Raw genomic sequence first — 23618 nt, forward strand, 5'->3', positions numbered from 1 at the left:
TGAAGATTACGTGCCTATAATTACGGTGCAAATATATTCATTATTATTTTGCATACATTAGAGGTTATCCTTTCCTTTTTTTTTTTTAAATCGTGTGAAGATATGTCAATATTTGATTTATTGATTTTCGAGTATTATTTTTTTCTACCCAAAAATAATTTGAGCGAAAATAACTTTTATTTCCAAAAGTTGTGAAAATACGTATTATGCATAAATATATCAACACCACTAAAATAAGGAAAATACGTATTATTGAATATAATGATTACATCAACCTAAAAAAAAAATTAAAAAAAAATAAATTAAAAAAAACAGATGGTTTTATTCCATATTAACATGCAATTTCATCAAACTAAGTAATTAAAAACATCTAATCATCCAACGTTAGATCAATATAATCAATAAATACGGTTATCTTGGGAACTTTTTCAGTACGTTTGGTGAACCAATTTGGAGTCCATGTTTCTTCATTTAAAACAATATCATAAAGCGTCTTCGCAATCTCAAGAACACGCTTTCCATTCTCATTCAACGGCAACTTGTTGAACATGTATTGCTCTTTGTAGTAGGAGTTCAGCTCGAGCCGAAAGATATTTTTAAGAAACTCTCCAACTGTTACATCATCAATCAAAGACTTGGCTTTTGTTTCACCACAAACAATGATTAGTCTTTTCATAAATATGCGTAATTCGATTAAATCTTTTGCATGACTTACATCATCACCCAACATTCCGGGAAGAGGCCCATCATTCGGGTTGTCATCGTAGGGCAATCCGTTATCCCAACGATACACCGTAACTTCATCGGCAAAAATCAATTCAATTGTGGGTAATTGCCCACATGCATGCAATATGTCACTTACCTTTTTTTCACCAATACAATAAAGTAAATGAGATATAAATAATCTAATTTCAAAAATATCAAACTGATGGTCAAAGACAGCTTCTGGATTAGGAGGCATTTCTGAAGAAAATGAAAGTAAGAAGAGAATTTAGGGTATTCACCAAAATGATTGCGTGGAAGTAATTGTGATGCTTTACAATTGGTGATTTAGATACGTATATAAACCATTAAATTGGCGCCAAAATGATATATTTTCCCACCATATAGTGGCGCCAAAAACTACATACAGATTACCCTAAAGATATTATGCAGTTCAATATTTACTTTTTTTTGGGGTAAGTTGGAATAAATCCTACCGAATAACTGAAATAACCTAATGCTTAGTAAAGTCAATCTATTTTTGTGGAGTCAATCAAATCATAAAATACCTTTACAAAAAATTACAAATCATATTTCCTACTGTAATATAAATTCATAAGACTAAAAAATACGTATACGGTCATGTAACAAAAAAAAAAATTGATCCATATAACCCACGAAACACTTGAAAAAAATTATGAAGACATGTCAAGTAATGTAGTTGGACATTACATATTTTTGTGAAAAAATAGTAACTGATCCGTCTATTATTTTTTGCATCTGAACTGGAAGTTATTATAGTATCAATTAAATATTATTATTATTATTATTATTATTATTATTGGTTTTGTCAAAAAAATCAATAAAATAGTAATTTTGAAATGAACGTTAGTTATTAGTGTATGCTTTTTAAATTTAGGTGAATCACACCAAATAAAATAGTTTTAATATTATGTATTAAATATGTAATGACATAAAACTGAACATGATAAAGCACATTTTAAATTTCAGAGTAAAACTTTCCTGAGATTTGAGGTTTCAGGAAGGTTTTACTCTGAAATTTAGAATACGCTTATTTACGCTGTATATGTTTCATTTAAGCATTTCATCTTTAACAAATTAGTATTAATAATAGCCTTATACACAATTATAGTACATAGTCTTTTTTTCAAGAAAAAATTAATATACAAGCGTTAATATGTAAGGAAAAGAAAATAATACATATGGTAACTTTCATTATTTTACTTTGGTTGATTTTAAAATTTATAGCAAGATTTCATAATTAGGTATAGTATAATTAAAGCAACTAGATAAATATGATTGCTTTATTGTAGGTGTTGATTGCTTAACTTTAGGAGCAATTTCATATATTTTATTTAAGGGAAAGACAAATTAAAATTATTTGTTACCATACAATTTTTTATTGGTATGATAATTTTATTTAAATTTTGGAAATTTTAAACACTATGAAATGCCAATTCATATCATATTTTATTTAAACAGTTACAGTACAAATTTTCATAATTTAATCTTAATCCTTGTTTATAAATAGATCATCTAAATTAAAATTAAAATTGCGTAGTTGATATATTAAAATTAAATTTACATCAAATAATTGGTCTGTATGTTTTTTAATAATAATCTGCCAAAATATTTATTTGAATTAATTTATGCATCTTTAACATTCCAATGTTCCATCATCAGTCAAACAACTGCAAGTTCCCTCGTCAAAAAACAACTGCTAAAACTGTAATTTAATTCTTATCTAAAAAACGGTTACATTATTAGGATAATTCTAAAAAACGGTTATAATTTTTTTTTTAATATAAATCTAAATCACTTCATTCTTCTGGTTAATATTTTATAACAAAAAAAAAAACGTTGGTTAAGGCAGAATGGAGATCAAAGCGATTTATTCAGACAACGCAGAAGAGGAACAAGACAGTGTATGTGTTATATCTTATATTATTTAATTAGTATGTATTTCATTTTACTATTATAACACAAAGATAAATATCGTATATATTCATTACTTGCTTTTATTGTGCTTTATGCATTTCCTAAAGAATTTAACATATATTGACGTCATTATATGCTATGTTATTGCATTTAATTTTCAAATGCCTTGCACAGGATTTTCGTACTGTATGCAAAAGGCCATTGGACGGTGATGGATGCACTACATCATCTAGCAAAAAACAAAAAAGAAATGATGTTTCAAACTATGATGAATGGCAGTTAAAAAGATAAAAGATAATCGATGAGCAAAACGGACCATCAGACAATAGGGTTTGCAACTGTTTACAGAATATTGCGGAAGATAAAATGAGGGACCCTAAGTGGTCTGTACCACCGTTGCCAAAAGCATTATACTTTCAATTGTGCACATTTCATGATGTGATTCCTGTTGATCCTAAAAGTCCTTGTGTAGGCGGAGTCAAGACGGTGATGGAGTTAATTTGGTAAAAAATGAGCGAAAAAGGGTTGCACAAGCAATGCTTGTCTGTCGTGAGTGGGGTAGGGCTATACCGTTCTTTGTGAATGATTCTAGAGTTCGTCGGAGGTGGACTTGGTTTAATGACAACCCTGAAGAACACAGAATTAAGAGGCCAAAGCCGGATTACTTTAAATACATGGCTCTGCGCCGTCTACGTAAAAATAAATAATCTATTATGTAATTATTAAGTATTTATAGTATTTGGTTTCAAAAAAAAAAAGTTTTACTACTGTTTATGTTGCAAACAAAAATTATTAGTTGTACTTGTGCTACATAATTTATATGTAATGATTAATTTAATGTTTGGTTATTACTTATATTGATATATAAATTGTTTATTTTTATTGCACCTGTACTGTTATTACTTTTTTAAATTAAAATAAATATTAGATTTTTATTTTATTGTTATTGGCACCAATTTATATAATTTATCTGTACATGTATTAATTATGGTTACTTCTCCTAAATAAGGGGTTATAATTATGGTTACTTCTCCTAAATAAGGGGTTATAATTATGGTTAAACTTAATCCAATAATATCATGTTTACATGTATAGGGTAATAGTTTTGAAATATAATGAACATGGGTGAAGATTTTATTTTTTGACTTTTGATATTTATCTTTGGTAACTGCATAATTTATCTAACTGTTTTTAAAAACTTAATAAAATAATGTGAAAATTCTTTATTTAGATCGTGTGAACATGTTGCAATGCTTTGTTTAACGAATTACGTATATTATCCTTTTTTCAATCAAATTATTTTTTAATTTATTTTACTCAATAAAAATAGATAAGGTAAATTTGATTAATATAAGATAATATATATCATCGTAAAAGTATATTAAAACCGCATCAAATTCGGAAATTAGAAACATAGTAAATTGTGGAATTGATTCTGTTGATAAATATATATAAAAGATATAATTCGTTAACAGAAATTAGTAGGGTGTATAAAGTGATTGACCGATTATTTTACCTATATGTATGCAATTACCTTTATATATTAAATAAATGTAATTATAATTTTTTTAACCTTATATGTAATGACCAATTACTGAGAGGGTTTTACCTATAAAATATCCTTAATAGTTTCTTTCTTCGGTGATCTGTCATATGTTTTAAATGCTTCTTGGGTGATCTGCCATATATTTATAATTTCATACTATTATCTTTTTACATATTTAGTTTACCAAATATTTTTTCATTTTATATATTTTGGAATGTATGATTTATTCCATTATTAAGAAGTATAATATTGAACCAAAAACGTTACATATTTTTTAATTTAAAAAGTAAAATTAAAATTAAGTTACACAATTTGGCGCCATTTTTTGGGGGGAAATTACTGGCATTTTGGCGCCACATTTATGCTATATATACATAGCTATTTTACCAATTCAAAGCACTTCAGTTATTCATTGCAATATCTTTCTCTTTTAAAACTGCCACGATTTATTTTTCTATCTATCATTTCATTTTATTCAGAAATGGCACCTAATCCGGATGCTGTCTTTGATCATTTGTTTGACATTATTCATTTTAGTTTATTTATGTCGCATTTGCTTTACACTATTGGGGAAAAAAAGGTTATTGACATCTTGCTTTCTTGTGGGCAATTACCTACGGTTAAAATGATCTTTGATGATGAAGTTACGGTGTATCGTATGGATAATGGGTTGCCCTACGATGACAACATGGATGGTGGGCCTCCTCCCGGAATACTTGGTGATGATGTCTCTCAAGCAAGAGATTTCATCCAATTTAGGATATTTATGAAAAGACTAATAATCGGCTGTGGTATAACACAAGCAGAAACTTTGATAGTAGGTCAACCAGAGTTTCTTAAACAATTTTTCCGTCTTGAGCTTAACTCTTACTACAGAGAGAATTATATGTTCGAAATGATGCCATTGAATGAAAATGGAAAGCGTGTTCTTGAGGTTGCGGAAATGCCAGATGATATAATTATTAGTGAAGAAACATGGACGCCAACATCATTCACCAAGCAACCCGAAAAAGTGCCAAAAATTACTAAATTTTTGGATTTTGTTGATCTTACATTGGAGGATTAGAATATATGTATGCAATTAGTTAACTTTCAAAATTTTATGATTTTCCTGTATTTAGAATTTATTAAATTTAATGTAGTATTAGAAGAGAATAATAAAATGTTTTCTTGAGTTATTGGGGATGACCTATATCAGTATATGTTATTACTTTTTCAAATTCATCATACAGTTCAAAAATAAATGTAATTTGAGTGTCTAAAATATTAGCTAAAAAATAAAAATAAAAATTAACAAAGGCAATAACGAATTTTAGTAAAATAAGTTTTCGTAAAGATTTATACATTAATGATATTTATTGATTTTATTGTAAATAAGGTATTCCAGGCCACTGTATCATTTAATTTTTAGCGATATGTGATATTTTGATTTTTATGTATTTATCTAAACCTTACATTATTAGGATATATAATTTGAACTCAGCTACATAATTATCGTTGTTTGTTTCCATTATTTTAGCCCATAAATAAGCACTTCCTTTTGAGTTAGTCAATTCTTGACTTAAATAATAGGGGATAATATATTACTAGTTTACACGTATCATTTAAGATATGTAAAGTGTATCAAAACGGTAGTGTGTATAGATTGGTTGACTAAAATAACCACACAAAAAAACCTCCGTATATATTTACCAATTTTAAGGTTCATCTGCATTGTTTTTTTTTTTTGGAAGATTCCCATATTGTTTAGGATATTTTTTCCTAACTGATGACATTGGTTTCTGAAAAAATTAAAAAAAATTTATCTTTCTGTAACAACAAAATAGGTATTAACCTATATACTTATCTAGATTTACCAACAAAATTGATTAAAATAATGAAAAATTTAAACACAATCATACCAACTTAAGAATATATAACTAATATAGACATGAACCTATGTCACTTGTTAAATAACACCAACTTGCCCAAAATACAATAAAAATGACCTTATAGAAATTAAATATTCAATAATATATTTGATATCACATGTATGTAATTTAATCTTTTTGACACACTAAGTCCTTTTTGAATATAACGATTTTTCAAAAAGACACACATACTTGAAAAAGGTTTGATCTCTTAAGCAAGTGATATTAATGTTAATTGTAGAGTGAATTATAAAACTTAGCTAAAGGTGTCAATATATTAAGTGATAATTGTACTATGAACTATAAAATAATCAGTCTCGATTAATCTATAAAATAATCATTAATAACCAAAAAAATTAAAATAAAGGGGCTTCTTTAGTTTGAATGGACTCTCATAAGACGAGTTTATGATCCAAATAGATGTTGGTGATTACAAATGTATGAAAAATTTATTAAATGAAAATTTATTTGGTTTGCCACTAGTTATTTTGTTAACAACATCTTGTTACATAATCTTGAAACACATATTGGATATTGCTCAACTACTTATTTTAAATACTAATATTTTAAAATTTTAATAAATGAATGATAAATAAATGTCATCATTATAACATATCAAATCAACCTCTACACTCCATCTCTCCCATCCACTTATTCACCTTGGTAAATGAAACCCCTTTTTGAAATCAAATTATTTTAACAAAATTTACATTAACTATTCAACAAAAAAAAAAAAAAAAATTCCATAAACCGTCAAAATTGTTTTTTTGAGAAAAAAAAAATAATAAAGAAAACTATTGAAAAAACCGTCAATATAAAAAACCCCAATCAAAACCGCCTTTCCCTTTCACAACTCTCCCCCATTTTTTTTAAAAAAACCTCTCAAAAATTGGATCATTCTCTCTTGAAAAAAACCTCCATCGACTTCAAACTCGAAAACAAGGTATGTACTTTATAATTAATAGGTTTTCTTTTCAATTTTTTGGTTTAATTATTATAAACTTACGAATGTAATGTTGTGCTAATTGCCTTTTTATTTTTTCAAATTGTTCCGATTTTTCTTCATTTTTTGGAATGTTTTCTCATGATTGTGCTTTTTCCACAAGTTTTAGTCCTAATTGTAAATCAGTCCTAAATTCCACAAGTTTTTCAACATTTGATAGTTTATCGATTATAAAGTGACATTTTGATGAACAACTTTATTGTTTAACTTAAATGAGTTTCTCGATTAAGAACAATGTATGTTATTTTTGAGTTTGGTTTGTTGGTGACCCTATGTTTTGCAAATTGACCAAATGATATAATGTTCCTTTATCTAATGAATTTACTTAATATAATGTGAATTTTGCTTTTACTTAATCTAAATTATTACAAACAAGTGTTGGTTTCTATGCAAATTGACTGTATTGTATACATAGTTCTGTTTTGTTTCTATTCTTTTATGGTTTTTTCCTTTTTTTTTAATTTTTTTTTCTTTGATTTGGATTGACCCTTTTAAAAACATTAACTAAAACCTTTTTTATTGGCAATCATCTGTCACTTTTTTTGTCGGCACATGTTTGCCTTAAATAGTGGATGCTTATTGCTTCTCTTTTAGGTTATGACCATTTAATAGTTTGGTCTTTACCTGTGTTCATCTGAATGCCTTGTTCTGTTTTCTTAAGTAATGAATCTTTGTTATTTTAATCTATGCCTGTTGTCCTTTGGAAGTAAATGTCTTGTTCTGTTTTAGGTAATGACCATTTTTCCTTTTAAACTACCTGGTATCCTTTGACAGTAAAGGCCTTGTCATGTTTTCCTTTGGTAATGATAATTTATTATTTTGGTGTGCGTCTTTTTGCCTTTGAAAGAATATGCAATGCTTTGTATTTTATATTTAATGACCATCTGTGTTTTAAGTCTATACTTGTTTTCCTGCAGCCACGCACCAGAAGCTAATGAACGGTTCCGGTCCAACCTGTACCGAGAGTTGTTCTACAAGAACTTCAGTAATCGGTCAATTTGCGAGGGGCGGCATGTAGACTTTGAATCCATCGGCAAAGCCCATGCTGGTTTTATACATCAGTGGTTTAAAATCCAAGGATGGGAGAAGTTGCTAACAGAAAAACATCCCGTATACCCTGACCTTGTTCGCCAATTCTACACTCACTTTGATCATGCTAACATAAAGAAGGGAGTAATATACACTTGGGTCAAGGGAAAAGAGATAAAGTTGGATGAAACTGTATTGGCCAGAATCTTGAAAATCCCGCGATCTGGGGTGCACGCCGAACTGCCTGGTAAGAGATGGAGTACTATTGAGGCATTTGATCAACAGAAATGTCTAGATCTTGTGCTAATGGAAGAGGACGCTGGGAGACAAAAGAAACCAGAAATTAATGATCTGCCCCTGCCAACTCGTCTGCTGCATTTGATTATTTTCTATACTTTCAATTGCCGCAATGGTAGACTTTCTTCCTTAACCTATCTTGACATGTTGGTCATGTATTTTATACTTGCTGGTGTGAAGATGAACATGCCAAGGATGATGATTGACTACATGGTTGCAACTTAAAAGGGAACAAAGAGAGGTTTATTCCTTCCTTATGGAATGTGGTTAACTAAAGTTTTTGAGCATTTTGGTGTGGATTTTTCTGATGAAGTAGTGCAACCTGGACCAAAAACGCCATTCAACGAAAAGACAGTTGGTAATGCATTGGGTTACAGGTATGATGTCAACGCAAAACAGTGAGTAAATAAAGAGGTTAAGCGTGCAAGAGTTCGACAGCGAATTGATGAAGAAAATGAGGATGATATCGGTGAGGAACGTGGGCATGGAAACCTTAAAGCTGTCATGTTTGAGAGCATTGTTGTACAAGAAATGCTTAAGCGCCTTAGGCCGGACATCTTTACTGATGACGTTATGGTTGAGGTCCGAGAGACAGCAAAGTCTAGGATGGACAATGAAGATGTTGTTTCAGGTAATTTTAAATACTTTCTTTACCTTATTTAACTCATAACTGTCTCCATTTGTAATATTTGTGATCTATTTATAATCTGTGATCACTTGTGTTGTTTTTGGTTATTACTTATTGTAGTTTTTTATCAGATCAGTAAAGGTAACAGGTGTTCTATTTGTTATCTGCTTTATAATTGGTATTCACCTATGATGTTTTTGGTTATTACCTATGATGTTCTTGTTATCTTTTTTTCTATTGGTATTCAGTTATTATATTTTTGGTTATTACCTATTATATTTTTATTAATTCTGTAAAACTAACAGGTGTTTTATTATTTATCTATTTTATAATTGGTATTCAACTGTTATGCTTTTGGTTATTACTTATTATAGTTTTTTATTAACTCTGTTAAACTAACTACTGTTTATTTTTTATATTTTTTATAATTGGTATTCATCAATTATATTTAGTTGGTATTACCTAATTTTTTTTTAATTTATTATTATTTGAGAAAAACTTAATGGTAATATATATGTTATCTGTTTTATATATTGTATTCAACTATCATGTTTTTGGTTATTACCTATTCCTGTTTTGTATAATTTCTTCATAAAAACTAACTGGTGTTATATTTGTTATCTATTGTGAATATTAAGATGGTAGTGATGATGATTTGGATGCAAACTCTACGGACAAAAACAGTGGTGGTGGCGAAGATCCATCTGATGATGATGATGATGATGATGATGATGATGATGATGATGATGATGATTCTGGAAAAGAAGACTTTAATGACGATGACGATTAGGGATCCTGCTTCTTGTGTTAAAGACTTTGATTAATGTACGCTTTCACGAAAGTGGTTATAATGAACTTTTGTTGTACTTTGTATTCTAGATAGATTTCTAGTTTTAATATTTGGCCCTTTGCGGCAAAACTTTTATAGACCATTTAAAGCTTTTTACTACTGCGTAATATATATATTCAATTGTTAAGTCGATTACTATATTTAATGTATTAATTTCTTTAACATAAAATAATCATATAAAAACAATGACACAAACAAATAATAATTATAACAACTTTATTAATAAGTGATTTATTCAATTATGTTTAGCATCAACTAAAAAATTCAAAAATAATTGAACATAAAAAACCCAACCCATGACATAAGTAACACTGGCAAAATCATTGTTGTGTAAGCAATATGTTTGTTCTTCTCCATAGTTAATTGACATAATTGGCCTTTCAAGTCACCAATTTGCTCCTCAAATTGTGATTTTTTAACCTTCAATTTGTCTAGCTTCGTAGTTAGAGATTGAACTTCTTTCTCGATTTCATCCAACCTCTTTGACATCATCTCACACTCGATGCATCCACCGACATCATCATACAACCATTTGAAAAAACCACAGTCAGCCTCCTGCAATTTGCAAGTATTTTAAAAACCCTAATTGGTTTTCCAAAAATAAATAATAACATATAAATAAACTAATTGGTAATTGGAACCCTAATAAAAATTAATGCCGTTAACTTATATTTATTGAAATTAGAGCTATTAAAAAGTGAGTATCGCCATTTTTTAATTTTGATATGATAAATATATGAAAGCAAGCTATGTTCCTGTGGTCACAAATTAAGCACAAGGATTTAAAAAATTTACCGGATATTTACCACAACCACGAAATTTTCTACCCCTGTTGTGGTTACACTTGTTCACAGTTCGTATCTTAGAGGGAACACCACATCCACATTTCACCATGAATCCCCCAAAACTAGAAGATGAACCTCCGGAATTTAGTGAATCCCCCATTTTATTTTTTGTAATTTTTAAGATAGAGAAGGGTGAGAGTTGGACAAGGATATAAATTGAACTTTAGTAACTGACAAGCGAAAAATAAGGGCGGTAATTTAAAAAATTTTAAATTTAGTTTGAAAAATGCAATGCAGTATTAAATGAACATAAACCGATTAATTGACTAAGCTTTTACAAATACTTATATCCGATTTTACCATACTCATACTTATGTCATTACCTATATCAAAGGTACTTGTGCAAACTGTGAAACAAATTCGGTTGAAAAGAGTATGCGAGGATGATAAAGATGTGAAGCAAAGAACCCTAACGCTGTTGTTTGTAAAGATTTTTTAAAATTTAAAAGATAAAAGTCATTTAACTTTTAAAGGTAATAAATTAGGAAAATATCCTATTTAGAATAACTGATTTCCAATATATAATCTATTCAAAATTTAAAAAGATAGAAATTTAGGAAAAGATCATAATTAGAATAAGTGATTTCCAATATTAAAATGCAATTTCTATACTTGAAATATATCGATTCCATAATTTTTGTTTATTGATTAGTTCGAATCATTGTCCAGGTTCATCGTATTATAAATTGCCATCGAAGTAAATTCTATTATAATTATCGGCAATGTCCAATGTTACGTTTGGTCATTATCTTTTTATAATTAATAAAATTCAGTTAAGGTTATGTCATATTTGTATTTGGGTCAATACCTTTATCACAAACAGCGATTATAATTCGATCTTCGATTTTTTGGATAAAAAAAAGTTGTGAAAAAAAAATGTGATACGGTTTCTTCTCAGATTTTCATGACGAACATATATTACCGAAAAACTTAAAATTTTTTATTTCTTATACCTTAAATCGCTATTTTCGAATCCGATGCTTGATTTTGTACAATTAAAATCTATGATTCAAAGAGTAAGAATCTACACACAGGATGATAGAAACCGATTATGTGTACCATAAAATTGCGCGATGGCTGTATAAATCAAGACTATTTTTCGATCTCAATTGATGCGCGATTGAAATTAAGGTACATGGAACATTAAATCGTGGTTGATTTCATTAATTGATGAAATATTTGGATGAACTAGGAAGAACATTGATGAACACGATGAATGACGAAGAACAAATTTTCAATTTTTTTTTTTTTGTTTTAATCTTAATTTTAGATTTTATTAAAATTAGATTTAGATAAAATAATTTCGAAATTAAATTAAGAATTTCAGAAATTCATTAATTGAAATTTGAGAAAATAAGAAAATGAATTAAATAAGCAAAATACCTTAATTACCCTTAAATAAGGTTTGACCAAGCTAAAAAAAATAAATCTAAAATCAACCAATCACATTTAAGTATAGTGATGGTCATTTTGAGAGTGACCATACTAGAATTTTTAATGTGTTCACCCTGTAGTCACTTGATAGTTCTCTTATCATGACTCAAGACTTGCAAATGCCAAAGATGTATTCTTATAACATTTATTAAAGTCAATTAAATTGTCTAAAATTATATAACGGTCAAACTATAACATTTATTAAAACACGGATGAAATATACTTTTTTTTTTTTTTTTTTTTTTTTTTTTTTTTTTTTTTTTTTTTTTTTTATAGTTTTATATGAAGTACAACGTGATAGGTACAAGTAGCTAGATGTTATCTTGTTAGTCGTTTTTACTGAAATACTGTTTTTTGTCTCCAAAATCTTTCTTAATGGGTTTATGGCTTGTGGGGCATATTCTGATCTTATCTTCTTCTATTTCAATTATATATTTCAATTATATTTATGCCGTTTATGGATACTCAATCCCAAATGTGAAGTCACTAGAAATTTCACACGTTAAGTCAACTATTATATATACAAAGTATATAAGTGTATGTGTATCACAGGGGGTTTAAGCCACTTTTTTTTTTTTTTTTTTTTTTTTTTTTTTTTTTTTTTTTTGCTGATAAAAATGAAAGCGTAAATAGTTGAGAATTATAGGCATACATTTCTTATTAAATTAGCTAAGACGATGAAGTGGCAACTAAGGTAACAAAATTTTCGTTTTTCGTGATTAGAATATAGGTAGAATGAAATTAGATCATAGATTAGGTATATATAGTTTGAGCCATACACCGGTAATACTTCACTAAACTTGTGTCAAGGATCTCCTGGGACCGAGAAAAAAGCTTTAACCACTTGAACTATCCCTGATCACTCTCGTGTCATATTAATCTTTGATGCATACTAGTTGAATAATTTTGATAATGTTACTTTTGTAGATATAACATCAAACAGTTAATATAATTTAGTTAAGTTCGTAATACAGTCAAAGTCTCTACATTTATCGATCGAATATGCTTCATTATATTATGCAAAAAATTGATTGTAGCATGTTCAAATCAACATTAATTTACAATATCTTTTAAAGTCTACTCAATTCTTCTTGCTTGGTCTTTAATTTATTGATTTCATGCAATTCTTCAACTATCATCACATATTATTAAACAAAATAAAAAAGGATAGATTGCAAAACACCTTGATCTACAGAATTAAATGCAAACACATGAAAGCCCATACGGGCCATAACGGGCCATCAGATTAAGATATAAATATGTCTCCTTCAATCATACTAGCTCGCCAGTAAGTATATACAAGAAATATTCTTATTATAAAGTACATTGTTACGTAATTTGTGTATTAACTACGGAGTTGTTGGATTCATTCGTTGCTTCATTTCGTTGCTACTTGGCTACTTGCAATAAAAATATATAGTTGCTTGAAACATGCATAAATCTATTTGTTCTTTAGTCAAACAAATAATCAATGAGATCATACTATAAGATTATTGTATGTGTATTGAGTATGGGATAACAACCTCTAACTATAATAAATAAAAATTGATGCGACTATAATAGTTATTAAGCTATTGCATGAATTTGATTAATATGATCTTGATAATGATAATGATTAATATTGCTCCATTGATTTTTTTGGAAGAATTTGAACAAGTAAAGCCAACATTTTGGAATAATAAAAGAAAGTCTTTTATAAAGAATGACTTGTATAATTTGGTGGATAACTACAACGAACAATGACCAATATTGTATAACAAATGGCAATGATCTCTTTATTAATTAGTCATAAGACTTGAAACTATTTCATTAGGGATTATACGATCAATGCAACAATTTTGATGTGTTTGAATAAGAGGGTTAAGTTTAAAATAAAGAATGAAGAGAAGGGGCGGTATAAAAGATCAATGTGAAACGTGTATTAATTAAGTTTAGGATTTTTTTTTTTTTAAGTGTTTCAAATGAAAATAGTAGAAGACGAGATGCTTCCCATAAGATTATAGAAGATCACTTTGGTGGTTGGAACCATTTACTTTGCCACATAACTTAAAATTAGTTAGCTACTAATTGCAAACACACCTCTCGTCATTAACTCAAAGTCATCTTAGTTTTTTATGTGACAGACTAGTTAACCTATAAGCGATATATAATCTCAAACAATCATTTATCACAGAGACATCCCTCACCATTACCTGAGCTTTTGACACCAAATTCCAAAAACCTCCAAAAATTATCTAATTTTATGTAGTCTTTATTACAACCTCCAGGAAAACATTTTCAAATTGAACAAGGTTAGACATTGAGCTATTTGACTATTTCTCATGCTTCTCAAAGGATCCCATACTTATTTTGGTGGCTGAAACTAGGGCTGTTCAATTTCGGATATCCGATCCGAAAATTCGCATATCCGAAATTTTCGGATCGGAGAAATTGCGATCCGAATCCGATCCGAAATTTTCGGATATCCGAAGTTTCGGATCGGATATCCGGATTTTCGAATCGGATAGTTGGATATTCGGATCGGATAGTCGGGTTTTCAGATCGGGTAGTTAAAATTTTCGGACAAAATTCGATTCGTATCCGATCCGAAAATCCGAATTTTTTTTTCGGATATCCGATCCGAAATATCCGAAACCTTAAAAACCAGATTGTTGTCCTATCTCTCAAAGTTGAGTTCAATTAGTAAGTTCAAATAATATAATTGGGCCGACACAACAGCCCATTTCACTATTACCAAAAAAAAAAAAAAAAAAAAAAAAGAAAAACCAACACCCCCTGTTATTCAACTCAGATCCCACCATCAAAAACCTCCTCACAAAGTCACGATGGAAACCTCCGACTCACAAATCACCACCATTACCGCCGACGCTAAAACCTCCGATAATCTAATCACCGACGAAATCAACTCACTCCACGAACTCGCACTTCGAGGATCATGGAAAACAATCCTGGAAAAAGTATCAGCAGCAAGATCATTCTCTCAACTCCGATACCCTCACGAACACCTCGTCTACCTCGCCTTCAACGCCGTCGCACTTTCCAAACTCCGTCGCTACTCCGACGCATTGGACGACATTGAATCTTCCCTAGAAAATCTCGACAATTCTTCTTACCGTTACGAATCATACCCGAATGTTTACCCGAATCGAACCGGGTCGATGATTCCCTTTTCTCTTCGATGGCTTCAAGCTCTTCTCCCTTCTTTTCTGGGCCGTCGGCCCGATTCTCTGGACCGGTTGTATCTTCTTCTGCAATTTGTTCGAGCTCGCATTGATGAGGGTTGTAATGGGGAGGTTTGGAGGAGGAGAGAGAGTTTCGTTTTGTCGACGATTATTAGTCAACATTCGAATCAAAAGGAATTTGGGGTTTGTTTTTCTTTGGTTAAAGAGATGTTGAAGAAAGATATGGGTAATTTGTCGTTGATTTCGAAATTAGGGTATGTGCAGTTGCAATTTGGGGATCTGGAAGGTGCGAAATTGTCGTTTCAGAAGGTTGAGGGTTTGATGAAGGAGAAAGAAGAGAATTTGAGTGTTGAAGTTCAGAATTTGGTGGGGAGAAATAAGGCGTTGATTTATATGGTTGGGAAAGATTATGTTTCAGCAGTGAGGGAGTATGATGAATGTATTGAAAGAGATGGTTCCGATGTTGTTGCGATCAATAATAAGGCTTTGTGTTTGATGTATTTGAGGGATTTATCGGATTCGATTAAGGTTTTGGAGAATTCGCTTGAGAGAGTTCCTACTGTGGCGCTTAATGAAACTTTGATTGTTAATCTTTGTTCTATGTATGAATTGGCTTATGTTAATCACACTGATATTAAGAAGACTCTTAGTAATTGGATTGCTCGGCTCGCTCCTGATGATTTTGATCCTTCTTGTACCCGGATTTGAGGTAATGAATCATTCTCATTGCTTCTAATTTAGTTGAATTAAGCTACATTTGATATTGGGTTGCTCTGAATTGTGATGTCTGATCTGGATTTTTGATGTGGATTATGAGTGTTGTTGTGGTTGTAGTTTTGAGTTCAAGATGATATCTATGATTTCAATGTTGTTGTATGAGGTCAATGCAGGTGAAATAAGCTGGGTTTCTTTTAAATTTTAGCTGCTGATGCTGTGTTACTCTATAAGTTGTGTGTTTAAGATGATGATATCACATTGGCTCTTGAAACCGTGCTGTGTGTAGTTCATTTGTTTACTGCTTGAAGTTATTGTTCTGTGACTATGAAACTTCTTATGCAGTAAATTTTTCTATGACAAACATAATTAGAGGGATGATCAGGACCAAGTATTTACCGGTAATCTCCTTGTGTTATAATGTTAATGCCTAGTGCCGTTAACTTTAGAGCGAAAGTTTGTAGTCATAGTGTGTAAATTGGGATCTTTGAGGCAAGACAAAAGCGACTTTGACATGGTGGGATGAAAGTATGAAACTTTTGTAGTTATGTGCTCAGAGTCGTGGTATTATGTTTGGGGGGTGGCAATGTCAACTGCCGAATAGGTCGGACTGGCTTGCTGATTCACAATTTTCGGACAAGCTCTATATACTTGTAGATGTAGCACTTTGGTTGTTTGGCCTTTTTTTTTCTTACATGGATTAGGAGACTGCGTGGTGGCACACAAATTGACAAATACAAGGTAGTAGGTTTACTGCCACCATGGGTGTATGCCTCTGAGTTATGCACGCATTAACACCCAGATTAGTTTCTCTTTTTTAAATGTTTGGCTATGCTTGTCCTTCCTGGTGTGTCCTGCACCCTGAGAAGACTTTATAGTGTGGCTTTTGTTAACCCCGAAGTGGGTGAAGTCAAAGAGAACTGGTAGCATTGGTATATGGGTCAACTGAGAAAACCATTTGTTGAAGTTAACCCAAAGTGGATGTAGTCAAAGATGAACTGATAGCATTGGTGATTAATGGGTTATTAGGGAAAGTAATTTGGCGAATTTCTGCTTCATTATCAGGTTATTTGATACATATTTGAATTATACGGACGAATCAGAGTAGATAAGGCAGTAGAATGTTGCGTTGGTAGTAGTTAAGTGAACAATGAACTAAGGTAAATTGGGATCTTTCTTTCCCCTCTCTCCTATGGGTTTCTTTCTTCCACCTTAAAGAATAGGGGAAAAGACTATATAAGGAAATATCACTGAAGTACCCTATATAAGAACTTTCTCAGTTCCTCCTATGAAATGAATTAGCAACACTGATTTATCATTTGAGAACCCCTCTAAGCACCCCAAAAAAAAAAAAAAAAAAAAAAAAAAAAAAAAAATCAAACATTTTAGATATAGGCCCCTTATGTGATCGACTAATATGATAATATCCCATATATGGTTCCGAGCACCATTCTGTGACTCCGGGATGCGTCCCCTACAATCCCGTGAGTTTTCTACTCGGGTCTCTAAATCATTGAAGTTGGTGCGATTTTGTGTATTATTTCTTCCAAATTTGGCTTCTAGTGAACGTTGTTGGACCCGGCAAAGTTATGCATCGAGGTGCTTCTAGAGGCTCCGCTAACACCCTCAAAGAGGCCAACTGATGCCAGAACCATCTCATTCATGCTTTGGTCCATCTTTTGCCACCAAGTCTTAGGATGTCTACCCTTGTCCTGCCTTGACCTGGTTACTTTGTCTTGGCCTTGTGTTGCCTTGCCTTCTTCCTTGGCCTTGCCCTGCCTTAATTAACTTGTAATTATTGGTTTGGAATCTGGTGAACTCTCACAGCTTCTGCCTTTGAAGATTCTTCCTTGTTACAGGAAGGGAGTGGAGGGACTGGGAAAGGTGTTTTATGTTGGGTTCAATTGTTATCATGAAATCCTGTGGTTCAGTAGCCTTTGGTTTTACACATGACTACATGAGTATTGAAAATGAAAATTAGAAAACAGCCTTGCTCAGTTTGAACTGCTCAACTTTCATAACCACGCGTGACTAATAAAGCTTTTTAAGTTCACATGGCTTGATTTAATGGCGAAGAACTGACTAAGAATCTTCTGTATTTCATCTCTGGGGATGAATGTTATGTTGACAATATATGTTTTTCTGGGTTTAGTGGATCCATTATCATAGAACTTTTTGCTGTATGTTCAATCAAATAGAATACCAGTTATCTGTGTGTGCATCGTGAATTCGTTACATGATCTTGGATTGTTTGCAATTGTATATTTGTATCTTATATTCACTGTGGTCTTGTTAAATTCCAATGATTCAAAATACTGCCCCTCAGGGCCTTTAGTTTCACATACAATGATAACTAGTTCAGATGAAAGAGTCATATGTACATATATAGCGTTGCATTTTGTAGTTTTCTAAAACAAGGGTTTTTTTTTTTTTTTTTTTTGGGGGGGGGGGGGGGGGGGGGGTTGTTCTGGGGGTGCAAGGATTTAGATTTATTTTCAGTGAGTTATAATCAGCGTCTCATAGTTGTGCCTCCATCTTGGCCAGGTTTTGATCGATATGGAGTGACAGAATTGATGAAGATCTCTTTTGTAGCCAAGAGCTCAGATGTGTTTCGTACACGATGTCAATTTTCCCCCCTCTGGTGGTCTACTGGTAACAATTGCTCTTTTAACCTGGTAACAAGAGTGCCATGCTGGAATTATAGTTTTGCTTGTTTTGTGGACGTATAGCTGTAACAAGCATATAAAGGCTCAAGAAAGAAATAAGCTGTACAGGGTTGTGTAGTTTCATGTGCTGCATCTAAGTATCTGAATTCGAGCTCTGTAGTTCAATACTTCAATTGATGTAGGCCTGTAACCTGTGAGGGTGTTTTACGGATTAATTTACTCTCTTCTTTTTACTCTTTTTTTATTTTCTGGAAATTTGGGTTTTGTTCAACTATTTGTTATAGACTAACGCGGAGAACATCAGGCAGAGCTATTGGGCTTGTTGTATACCAGGTATATACTTTTGAGTTATAGTTTACAATGTAATTAAATTTATTTGTGCTCTTCAACTGAAAATTTGTACTCCCCTACCCCTAGTTCCCAACTTCCCATATTATATGACTATATGAGCACCATCTTCCCCCATCATTTCAGATTTTGTAATATTTTACAGTACTGATTTTATGGCTATCTTTTGATCTTTTCCACATTGACCCAATTTCGCTCACTATAATGTTTATTTACATATTTTTTAAAAAAAAATAAAATAAAATAATAAATAAACATAAAATTAGAAATGAAGAATTATGTAACTTCAACAAAGAAAAATCTTGTGAGTTTTTAATACAGCCCTTGCCCTTCGTTCCATTCAATTTGTGAGTTTCTAATACAGTCCTTGCCCTTCGTTCCATTCAAGTTTTAAGGAGTGACATCTTTTTTGAACTTCTTGTGCTACTAATTGTAAAGTACTCCTTACATGATTTGATGACAAAGTTCTAAGATAAAGATTCGGGTTATAATCATCGTTGTATATTACTACGTAGTAAATTTGGTGGTGTCACATTTCAAAAATAAAGGATGAATACAACAACGTTATAATCAAAAATTAAAAATGACGTCTCAAAAACGTGCAAATAAAGATGCCTTAATTGCAGTGGAATTCCTGTTGGTATATTCTCAATAGCCTGACGTATTAAAAATGTTGATATAAAGCTTCCAAATTAGATAAAGGTCTTCTTTGTCACATAGTATTTCCTCTTAAATATCCCTGTTTTTGGTATATCCAAATACTCAGCTTTCGTGCATCAGATCATTTGATTATATGTAAACTTGGCTTCCAATCTTCCGGCATACAAGTAGTAGCTTGCTTTCATACCATAACAAATGTTTTTATGTTTTGGACTTTCTTTTGCTTCTGTTTTCTTCCCTTTGGAAAAGTCTTCCTTGTTCATGTGTTTTACTTGCATAAAGATCTCACCTTCACCCAGAAGGACAAATATTCTCTCCTCTGCTGTCATACCCAAAAAGCCTTCCTAAAACAGCTAACTGCATCTTTCGTAACTCATCCCGGCCCCAAACAGCATTATAATATTATATTTGGTGCACTAGTTAGGTAGATTGTCTAACAGTTCTGCAACTATTAAAGGTGTAAAGTCTATCACGCCTTTATCTATCCCCTCTCCTTTCTTTAACAAAAGCTACCTCTAATGTAATTCATCAAGGACATCATCATAGGTTTATTGTCCGGTATTAGTTGCCTAACTTGTTGGACAAACAGACGTTTTCTAATAAACTGCTTTCTTCAATTCCCCTTATCTCAAGATGACTTGACTTATACTCCTTTGACAGTTAGCCTTGCCTAGGAAGAAATATTCTCTTCTTATGCCTATAAATATACAGAACATATAATGGATTATCAATCATTTTATACCATCATTCTATATATACATCCTTTGAAAGAATAAGCTTTAAAACCGCACCCAAACCAAAACTAGTACCAAAAAAACCAGAACCAACTTGTTCATACATATTAAAAGAGCAAACATCAGAGCATTTGAAAATTCAGAGATCATGGCAGCTTCATATAGAGATGAAGAGCGCGTACCAGAGATAGTTTTCTTCGATATAGAAACATCAGTCCCAAATAGAGCAGGACCAGGCCATGAAAGAAGATTCTGGATATTAGAATTTGGTGCAATGGTAATATGCCCTTCAAAGCTTGTGGAAATTGAGAGCTACTGCACCCTCATTAAGCCGGGAGATCTCTCAGTTGTCGCGCTAAAGTCTACACGAAGTGATGGCATCACAAGAGAGGCAGTGATAAAAGCACCAACCTTTGAGGAAGTTGCTGACAAAATATTTGAAGTCTTAGATGGAAGAATATGGGCTGGTCATAATATTCAAAGATTTGATTGCCTTCGGATTAAGGAAGCTTTTGCTGAGATTGGTCGTCCTGCTCCTCAACCAATTGGCATGATTGATTCTTTGGGTGTTCTTTCTGATAAATTTGGAAGAAGAGCTGGTGATATGAAGGTACTTTTATATTCAACAATCATGTCGATCTTTAAGAGCATTACATACATTAATATGATTCCAATACTTCTAATAATAATCGCGCATTATGATAAACTAGCTTGTTGATGGGTCTCTTCATTTTAATCGTTTCAGATGGCATCATTGGCCAATTACTTTGGACTTGGTCAGCAAAAGCACAGGTATGTCGTATGTGTATGTAAAACCTGTTTGTTTCAATCTATGATGCACGGAAACTCTCATGAAGATCATGTTTCATGTTCTGTTTATGTTAAGAAAATTTTACTGATATCTTGTTATAGTTTGTGTTCCACGTTTCCTGAAGATTGTTCCATTTTCATGCAACAAAGTTTTTTATATATGCAACTTTTATAAACTACAAACAACAAAGGCTAATTTATTCTATCTTCTATGTTACTGTTTCATGCATGTAGGAGCCTTGATGATGTTCGTATGAACTTAGAGGTCCTTAAGAATTGTGCAACAGTCCTCTTCTTGGTAAGCTAAAAAAAATCCGTATTAATTTCATCTAATACAATGCAGAATTGCTAGATGATTTCTGAGTAATTCGATCAGAGATCTTATTGTTGAAATGATACTACATTTTGCAGGAGTCAAGCCTACCAAATATGTTGAGTAATAACAAGCTGCAAAATGGCTCTTCCACAATTATAACACGAAGTAAAAACAACGTCGATAACAAGAGAATTGTATCAAGTTATAATAAAGAAGAATCAAGTAGCAGAAAATCTCCTCCTCCAGCTTCAGTTGGGTATATAAGAGCTGTACCATATCCAACGAGAGCGAGTTTAAGAAAGGTTTTTACCATTCTTTTGTTACACTGTGTTTCTAAAAACTCTGTTATTTTGCAAATTGAACTAATATATTATTTTGATAAAATACAGATGACTGAAAGAGTGAAGAGTCTGTGGTGCAAAGCTCCGAGCAGCCAATCTATCAACAACTTGATCAAGCATTCTCAATCAATTCTTCGATAGTTTAGCAACGCTTTGCTAAGAAAGATTGATCCTTGTATGTTCGTGGATTTTTATTACACGAAGCTATTCTTCAAATTTGAGGCTACTTTTGAAATTTCAAGGGATTCAGATCAAATTTTAAGATGAAGGCTGCACAATTTGGTGAAATGGATGTATGATTGATCACCTGATTTTAGAGGCAGCTGCAATTGAAGTGCATAATGAAATTTCCAACAGAATCATAGCAATTGTTCTAGAACTTTTTTTTTTATTTATTTTGTAAATAATGATTCTTTCAATTCAATTGTATATATAAATATACTCTCGTATTGATACATAAATTCTCTTAAATTATAAAGATCACAATAAAATGCATAATGTGTGTAGGCTTTTCAAGGCTGTATGATTAAAAGAATAGAAACCCATATGTTGATAAGACCTTAGGCCCACAATATGGCCCAATTGAACAGCATGAACTACAGCCTATGTAAGACTTTTGAGATCTACTTACACAATTTACACAAACAGTGTGTATTTCATTTAATCTTGTCACTTTAGACTAGATAAATAATTTTTAAATACTACTTATAGCAATGGTAACAACTTTATAAGATCAATTGATGCAATTCACTTACAAATTTGTGTTCAAGTAATATGCAAATCCAAAAGCCCAGCAAGCTTAGCCCACGTAAACAGTAGTATACTTTGAAGGTAAGTTTTGGTGCTTAAGTAATTAAGACACTTTTTTTTTTGGCAATTAAGACACATAATTAAATTAATGAGACACATGATTTAATTAATGAGACACATGAATTAGCAAATTAACAATAAAACAACATAGTATACGTGTGAATTGAATATGGTAAATTTTTATAAAATAATGTAACATAATCAATTTAATACATGGTATACACCCAAATCCCAATTACATCACTTCTATTGTCCCACCTACATTCCTATTTTCTATTCCTTTGATTTCTCTGACATAACTGTATAAATGACATAAATATAAGAAAAAACTTTAGCTAAAGCTATAGAAAAGTGTTGCCACCAAGGCCATGGTGCAACAAATGATGAGCAATTTGATCTCTAGCTTGGACCGCCGTAGACGACTTTGCAACATTCTCCGGCAACACCTCGTCGTCGAAAAGCTCGAACGAGTTCTCGGGATCATCCACAATCTCATCCTTCCTCATCTCACAAATATTATGAAGAACACAACAAGCACCTAGTACAATAGGCAACTCTTGTAACTTAACTTCAGTCCTTTTTTGCAAACAACCCCACCTCTTCTTTAGTCTATAAAATGAGTCTTTTGCCACTTTTTGAATTTCCCCAACTTTCTCGTTAAAAGCATGTTGTGCCCAAGTTAAGTTTTGGTGACTATATGGTACCAACACCCAATCCATTAACGGATAGCTTGAGTTCCCCACCATCCACATATCCTTCATCAAGCCGCGGCTCGCCCGCTTGAACAAGGCCGATTTCTCTAACACGTGTTCATCGGAGAATGACCCCGGCCAC

At 31.7% G+C, this 23618-nt stretch overlaps 2 protein-coding genes across 2 annotated transcripts; both read left to right on the top strand.

Annotated features, from left to right (window-relative positions):
• Positions 1 to 14961: 14961 nt before the first annotated feature.
• Positions 14962 to 19225, top strand: LOC145626504 (uncharacterized). Its single transcript, XM_081678943.1, has 2 exons — positions 14962 to 16094; positions 18644 to 19225. Exon 1 carries the CDS (start codon positions 15029 to 15031, stop codon positions 16091 to 16093), a length of 1065 nt encoding a protein of 354 aa, XP_081535069.1. The 5' UTR covers positions 14962 to 15028; the 3' UTR covers position 16094; positions 18644 to 19225.
• A 1313-nt stretch (positions 19226 to 20538) lies between these two features.
• LOC145626512 (protein NEN4-like) lies at positions 20539 to 22405 on the top strand. Its single transcript, XM_081678956.1, has 5 exons — positions 20539 to 21117; positions 21253 to 21299; positions 21552 to 21615; positions 21729 to 21935; positions 22023 to 22405. The coding sequence occupies exons 1-5, from the start codon at positions 20656 to 20658 to the stop codon at positions 22113 to 22115; spliced, it is 873 nt and encodes a 290-aa protein (XP_081535082.1). The 5' UTR covers positions 20539 to 20655; the 3' UTR covers positions 22116 to 22405.
• Positions 22406 to 23618: the final 1213 nt, after the last annotated feature.

Source organism: Chenopodium album, chromosome 1 (genome assembly GCF_948465745.1).
Source record: "Chenopodium album chromosome 1, dcCheAlbu1.1, whole genome shotgun sequence".
NCBI classification, from domain to species: domain Eukaryota; kingdom Viridiplantae; phylum Streptophyta; class Magnoliopsida; order Caryophyllales; family Amaranthaceae; genus Chenopodium; species Chenopodium album.